Source organism: Priapulus caudatus, unplaced genomic scaffold (genome assembly GCF_000485595.1).
Source record: "Priapulus caudatus unplaced genomic scaffold, Priapulus_caudatus-5.0.1 Scaffold834, whole genome shotgun sequence".
Classification (NCBI taxonomy): Eukaryota; Metazoa; Priapulida; class Priapulimorpha; order Priapulimorphida; family Priapulidae; genus Priapulus; species Priapulus caudatus.
Genome location: NW_014577895.1, coordinates 17,068 through 23,900, shown reverse-complemented (window position 1 = coordinate 23,900; position 6,833 = coordinate 17,068). Strand labels below are relative to the sequence as shown.

At 43.2% G+C, this 6,833-nt stretch overlaps 2 protein-coding genes across 2 annotated transcripts in view; one reads left to right on the top strand and one right to left on the bottom strand.

Annotated features, from left to right (window-relative positions):
* Window positions 1–4,964, bottom strand: part of LOC106813841 (coatomer subunit alpha-like) — a 24,618-nt gene extending 19,654 nt beyond the window's left edge. Inside the window, exons 1-8 of the mRNA XM_014818072.1 lie at window positions 4,760–4,964; window positions 4,381–4,506; window positions 3,800–3,940; window positions 3,152–3,341; window positions 2,734–2,736; window positions 1,883–2,126; window positions 881–1,020; window positions 254–403 (exon numbers count right to left, since the gene is read on the bottom strand). Coding sequence (XP_014673558.1) covers window positions 254–403; window positions 881–1,020; window positions 1,883–2,126; window positions 2,734–2,736; window positions 3,152–3,341; window positions 3,800–3,940; window positions 4,381–4,506; window positions 4,760–4,861 — 1,096 coding nt within the window. The 5' untranslated portion in view covers window positions 4,862–4,964. The remainder of the gene's footprint in view (window positions 1–253; window positions 404–880; window positions 1,021–1,882; window positions 2,127–2,733; window positions 2,737–3,151; window positions 3,342–3,799; window positions 3,941–4,380; window positions 4,507–4,759) is intronic.
* Window positions 4,965–4,988: 24 nt separating this feature from the next.
* Window positions 4,989–6,833, top strand: part of LOC106813847 (NAD-dependent protein deacetylase sirtuin-1-like) — a 12,803-nt gene continuing 10,958 nt past the window's right edge. Inside the window, exon 1 of the mRNA XM_014818080.1 lies at window positions 4,989–5,119. Within this exon, the coding sequence (XP_014673566.1) occupies window positions 5,032–5,119 (88 nt within the window). The 5' untranslated portion in view covers window positions 4,989–5,031. The remainder of the gene's footprint in view (window positions 5,120–6,833) is intronic.

The window sequence follows — 6,833 nt, the reverse complement described above, 5'->3', positions numbered from 1 at the left end:
TACACGTGTATGTATGTTTGTGTATGTGCCGTAATGATGTAACAATGTAGTAATGTGTATGCGTACACGTGTGTGTATGTTTGTGTATGTGCAGTAATGATGTAACAACGTAGTAATGTGTATGCGTACACGTGTGTGTATGTTTGTGTATGTGCCGTAATGATGTAACAATGTAGTAATGTGTATCAGTGCACACGCGTGTTTGTGTATGTGCCGTAATGATGTAACAACGTAGTCGGTATGTTCGGCGCACCTTTGATTCCGCCGCGCAGCTGCATGGCGGCGACATCCTTGCTCGTGTTGAAGTCTAGCTGTCGCAGGAACTTGTCCTTGACGTAGTAGAGCACGTTGTTGTGCACGGCAAACGCCGGCCGCTCACGCTCCAGCTTAAACACGATCATACCTGCAACAATAAATACAGGTGGCCATGTTACTACACAGATGTTACAGCTCTCACACACACGTGCGCGACCACGTTACTACACACACATACCAGCTCACGCAGACGACTCTTTGAATGATATATTTTGACGATGTATTTTGACGATATATTTGTGCAATATATTTGAACGATATATTTGAGCGATATGTTAGGTATGGTAGCTGAAGTAGTATGATAGGTTAGGTATGAGCTGAAAGGTAATAGGTTATTAGAGTGATTTATCCTATAACTGATTTCAGGACATTTATGAGTCTTGCCACATGCTTTATGTTCCTTCGAGGAGGCAAGATTGGTAACTAGATCTCGTTAAGATGGAAACAACCAACCTAAACAGGAGCAAGTGTCACATCAGTAAAAAAAATTTATAAATGATTAATAATCCACATAGTTATTTAATAAATTGTAAATCCTGTCGCCGCACCGTGCGCGATCACATACCGCTGTCGTGGCCGGCGGCAAACAGATTCAGTGCAGGGTGCGATGTGATCACCCAGAATCGGTCGCCCTCCCGACGAAACGTCTGCAGGCAAGTTCTCTTGGCCATGTCCCAAACTCGTATCGACTTGTCCTCGGAATTACTGCGGAGTGAGGCAAGCATTGGTTATAGTCATGCCGGACTGCAGAGGTAATCCGGTAATCCGTAGGGTAAATTACCCTACGGATTTGTTACGGATTTCATGAGGAAACCTGAAGGAAATCCGTATGGATTACTTAAAAACAACTTGGCGTAACAATGCTCCTTCAACCTCAGCAACTTCTTAGTCTATTTTGTCTTAAAATCATTAAATGTACACAGAGCAAACACAGAGTCTGTGGTGGCAGAGCCATTATACAGCATTTCAATCAACTATCTGACAAATCTGTACAATAAAATGCTGAGCTCCCAACGCTAAAATAGCGACGTTTAACTTTAAGGTATTTTATTCAGGACGGTTTGTCCTGCATGCAATTTTTTCTTTCATAGTAAAATTTAGCCTACCCTGTAAGGATTACTTAGATTTTGAGCGGATTTGCTCATTTGTGAAGGAACAAATCCGTACGGATTAGTCCTCAAACTGGGGAAATTCGAGCCCTGTTACCTATGTAATATTGCTGCCTTCTACCTAAACCTCTCTACACCACTCCCCCTACATTTGCTGACTGACACAGTGTCTGTATGCATGCGATAATGTCTGTGTGGAATCTACGCTTTTCCTGTTATGAATACTATTCCTGTGAGGTCTAACAGCCTGTGGTAACGTTAAACCTGTGTTAGTGGTCACCTCTGTAGAGCTGACGCCTGTCTATAAAGGACACTTCTGGCACATCCCTTGAGTAACAGCCGCTAGGGAACATGGAACGCCACCTCTACAACCAACGCCACTCCCTTCTCGTGACCCTTCTGCGCAGGTTCGCCGCCACCGCACGGAGCGGCGCGCGCCCCCACCCGCGCTTACTCACCTGATGATGAGGTCCTGCCGCGGGTGGAAGAGCGCGCACGAGACGTTGTTGTAGTGTCCGCGGCACGTGTCCACCTCCCACGCCTTCGCGTCATTCATCCGCCACAGCTTCACCTGGCGGTCGTCGGCCCCGCTCACGATGAGCGGCATCGTCGCGTGGAACGCCGCCCAGTTGACGCCGCGGTCGTGGCCCTCCAGCACGTGCTTGACGATCGCGTCGGCAGTGCCGAACAGGTCCGTGTGTCCTGAGAAAGAGAGCACCGCGTGGCGGCCACGCCCCGTTCAAGTTGAGGAAGAGAGAGTGTGGGGGTGGAGGAAAAGAGAGAGATAAAGGGAGAGGAAGAGGAAGAGGGAGAGGGAGAGAGGAGAGAGAGAGGAGAGAGAGTGGGAAGAGTAAGAAGGAGGAGAGAGTGAGGAAGGGAGAGAAAGTGAGGGAGGGAAAGCGAGAGGGAGGAAAGGGAGAAAGAGGAAAGGGAGAGGGAGAAAAGGGAGTGAGAGAGGGAGGTAGAGGAAGGGAGAGAGAGAGTGAGAGATAGATTTTCTAATCAAGATTTCCTTATCAAGTTTAGTCAATACAATTTACAATCAAGTAATTCCCTGTCAGTTTTGAATTCCTAGAAGCATTTTCGATGCAAACAAGGAATTAACCAAGGTTACTTGTCAAATTTGATGCGTTTTCAAACAAGAATTGCACTTTCTCTGCCATTTCATCGCATCTATAATGTTTAAACACAGCCTTGTATGAAAACGAATTCACACGTCTACTCCAACGCATGCAGCTAAAAGGAAATCTACGCTAAGGAAACACAAAGAAAACACGAAGGAAGGAACACTAAGGAAACAGGCACGTACCCGCTTTGCAATGCATGCACAACATTAGAACACGTAAACAACAAACAATTAAGTGGTGAATTAGTTGCAAACAGTGATGAGTTTTACACAGCAATGCAATTAGAAACTAGATGCTAACAGTAATCCACTATATAGCAGTATGAGTGCACATCACACTTAATCTAACCACACAGACAAAGTTGAAGAAATTGAAGATCAGTATTACTAGTATTTCGTGCACATTGATACAATATTATAGCATATACACAACATACACAAGCACACGCATACACAAACACCAGGCACCAACCCACGCGCGCACACACAGTTACACGCACACACACACACACACACACGCCTTTACACAAACATGCACATGAACATACGCTTACGCACACATGCACATGCACATACACACACAGATGCCAGCGCCCTGTACCTTGATTCTTGACGTGGTCGTCGAGTCCGCCCGGACCCGGGGCGACGTTCTTCTTCCGCAGTCCAGAGATGTCCCACACGCGGACGGTCTGGTCGAGCGACGCCGACACAACCAGGTCGTCGGACGGGTGGAAGTTTGCGCACATTACGTAGTGGTTGTGGCCGGTGAGCACGCATATGCACGTGCGCGACTGCAACGACATGACCACACGATTGAGATTGACCCTCGTTCTGACCAATCGCCGTTGCCGTAGGAGGTTCTAAAGGTCGTGCTTAGCAATGAGGAGCCGCAAAGAGGAAATTTTGGCGTGTAAGTCCTAAAAAAACAAGTTGCTAAACAAACATATCTCGTGTTCACTACCGCAAAATTTTCTATTTTCTTCTTCTTTTTCGCGCGGGAGAAACACCCTACTCTGCTCGCGGCGGGAACTTGCACTCCTGCAGGCTATCACCCAGAGAATCCTAACCCTAACTGTGAATATCTGTTCACGTGCATGCATGTACGTACATCACACTGGTCACTGCGTGTCTCCGCACACCTGCCAGTTCTAGGGAATACCTATAGGGTATCCCAACCCTGGTAGGTGTGGCATCTGTGCATATTCATATGTACAGTCTATATGTACAGTCAGTGCGTGTCTCTGTGTACCTGCCAGTTCCAGATGCGGATGGTCTGGTCGTCGGACGCGGAGAGGACCCACGGGTACTCGTGGTGGAAGAACGTCGTGCGGATGTAGTCAAGGTGACCGAGCAGTGTGAAGATGCATCGCTTCTGCTTGTAGTTCCACACCTGCGGACAATCGATCGATCGATTGTTTGATCAATCGATCACGATGATCGTGACATAATAACGAGTGAATAATTACGGTAAATGACTGATGCACAGCGGTACGACGTCGACCTGTGTTACGTGAAATTCGCTTGCACGCGATTCCTAGTGAAACGTGACGACTAATTAAATTCGCGATACGAATCAGAAAACTCGCTCTCCTGCACCCACAGGATTGCCTAGCTTTATACAATTTCATTACCAGGATTCGCACGAAGGTACGTTTTAGATTCCCATGTGAGGAAGTGTGCAATATATCTTAGAGAGCTTAATCCAATATCCTATCCCAACGTTTTGATTTTTTTTCACGAGACTTCTGTTTAAGGATGTTATTCATTATCGATTAATTTACACACTATCGCTACTAATTATAGGATAATGCACGTAGCTTTTAGTTTTACCTTTATCTTGTAGTCGTCACCACCCGACACAAACAGTGGCTGTTGACTGTGGAAGGAGATCCCTCTCACGGGGCCATCATGCTCATCATACTTGTCTAGCAGTGTGCACATGCGGTAGTCCCACAGCTAATATATTATAAAACAACAGGCATGAGAAACACAGCAACTATAATCATATATTTGACTTACAAACGTGTTTAAAACTGAGGCTATATATTAATTAGCATTATCATACAATAATTAACATGCCCACCACACTACACTATAGATATAGAATACTGAATAAAGACATTTAGTATATGATATGTATATGACCATCTATATAATGACCATGAATTATGATATGAAATCTCATGCATGTATGATCATCATCATGTACCTGAATAACGCCGGTGTGCAATGTTGAGAGGATCCATGGTCTTTTAGGATGAAATGACAGTCCTTTCACCCGTGCCGACTTTGTCTCAAACTTGGTCAACATTGTGTCTCGCTAAAGCTTTCTCAGACAACCCTTAAGGGTTTAAATTGACAATATTTCTACCGAAATGAAACTTCCTACGATATCAGTTCGGCCACGTCAACCATGTTATTGACGATGGACACACGAAGTGATGACGTCATGAAATGTTGTGTTTGCGCGTCGCGTCTGCGATGGAGTCCGACTTTCCAGTAAATGACTTTCAAATAAAACGTCCCAGGCTGAGTGGTGAATCCAATAAATTCCCAAGAAGTGGATCAGGTAATATTTGTGTATTTGAACGTCGTTTAAATCGTAAAAGCACACGCAGTAGTTTTTGCGATTGTTAGTTTTCTGCATGATTATCTGGTCGATGACCCCGGCCCTGGATTGTTCAACAACAACAACTCAACTAGGCCAAAGCCGGCCATTTGTGTTATGGTCTAGACTGTGCTCACTGTGTACTATCTGGCAAACGAATTGAATTTCTAGTTACACGAAATGGATCTTTAGTAGTCCTGGTGACTATACATGGTGCATCACATAAAATATAGGGTTCTGTAACTTATTTGTTTCGCAACAAGGTTATCGGGATTGCCACATTAGGATCCAGGGGCCCGTTGTCAGAAACAAAATTAGTCTTAACATTAAAGGACAATTGAAGTCAAATTTTCTAACTTCTCAGTTCTCTAACGTTTTTATGCATAGAAATACATTCAATAACGTATTCTATTTCATCAAATCCGGCGTCCAATTAGTAACAAACACCTGATAGTAATCTGAGTAGTAATCTAGGTTATGTGACGTCACGGCCCAAGTTGAGCGACGCCATTATGTAAACATAGTGCGTGCGGTGGTTAAATATTCGATGTTTTTTGTTATTTCTCATGCTTATTTATCATGTCAAGACACAAACATGTAGCCTGTAAATGTACTTATATTCATGTACATACATTTTACCTGTGAGGATAATGCATTCACGATATATGTACATGACTTGCGTAGATACATGTACATGTACATGCAGATACATGTGATTCTGACCGAGCATGATAAGCCCGGTGATCAGTGCTCGCATGACTCGCCTGGTCTAGCGTCGAACTGGTCTACAATAACCCTGGTCTTCTCATTCTCATGGCAGCATATACATTCAAGTGCTGTACTCATTAATTCACAAACACCACAAGAACACCATGCAGTATTTGTCTACAGTTCTATCGGGTACCGAAGCTTCCATTCTGCCATTGTTGTGCCAACTCTTCGCGTTGCTTTTTCAGACGATTCTCCTCAATTTCTTCTTGTGTATATTAAGGCTCAAACCTATATCCAACTGGTAAATCACTATATATATCTTCATCACATGCATAATCACTAGAATAATTGAAATTATCGCTTTCTGTTTCCATCTTATGCACAACACTCAACTTGCGTTAGCGTGGCGTCGTTTAACTTGGGGCCGTGACGTCACATGACCTAGATTACTAATCATGTGTTTATTATTAATTGGGCGCCGGATTTGAAATGGAATACGTTATTGAATGTATTTCTATGTATAAAAACGTTACAAAGTTAGAAAATTTGAATTCAATTGTCCTTTAACGTCCACTCGTAAACCGGTGGCGTTGACACAAGTATCGTAATGTTACGAGAATGAAAAATCCTCGAAAATATCCTCTTAACATTACGGGAGCCCAGACCCTCTCGTAACTTTAATATTATGATTAAGATGAAAATAACACATTTACACTACACATTACAATTATAGTGATATTATATTTTATAATAATGAGTAAAGTCAAAAACATTAATTATCTACTGATCATAAAACAAAACAAATCATTTACAAATTTTTTTTTCTTGTGCAGAATAAATTCATGACCGCGTCATTTTTCATCAAATATTATTTATATTATATGTGGTTAGCCATAATAATATCAGGAGTAAGATAATATAGAGGAGTATGACTCTCCAAAACATGTGAATTTCAACATTTGCT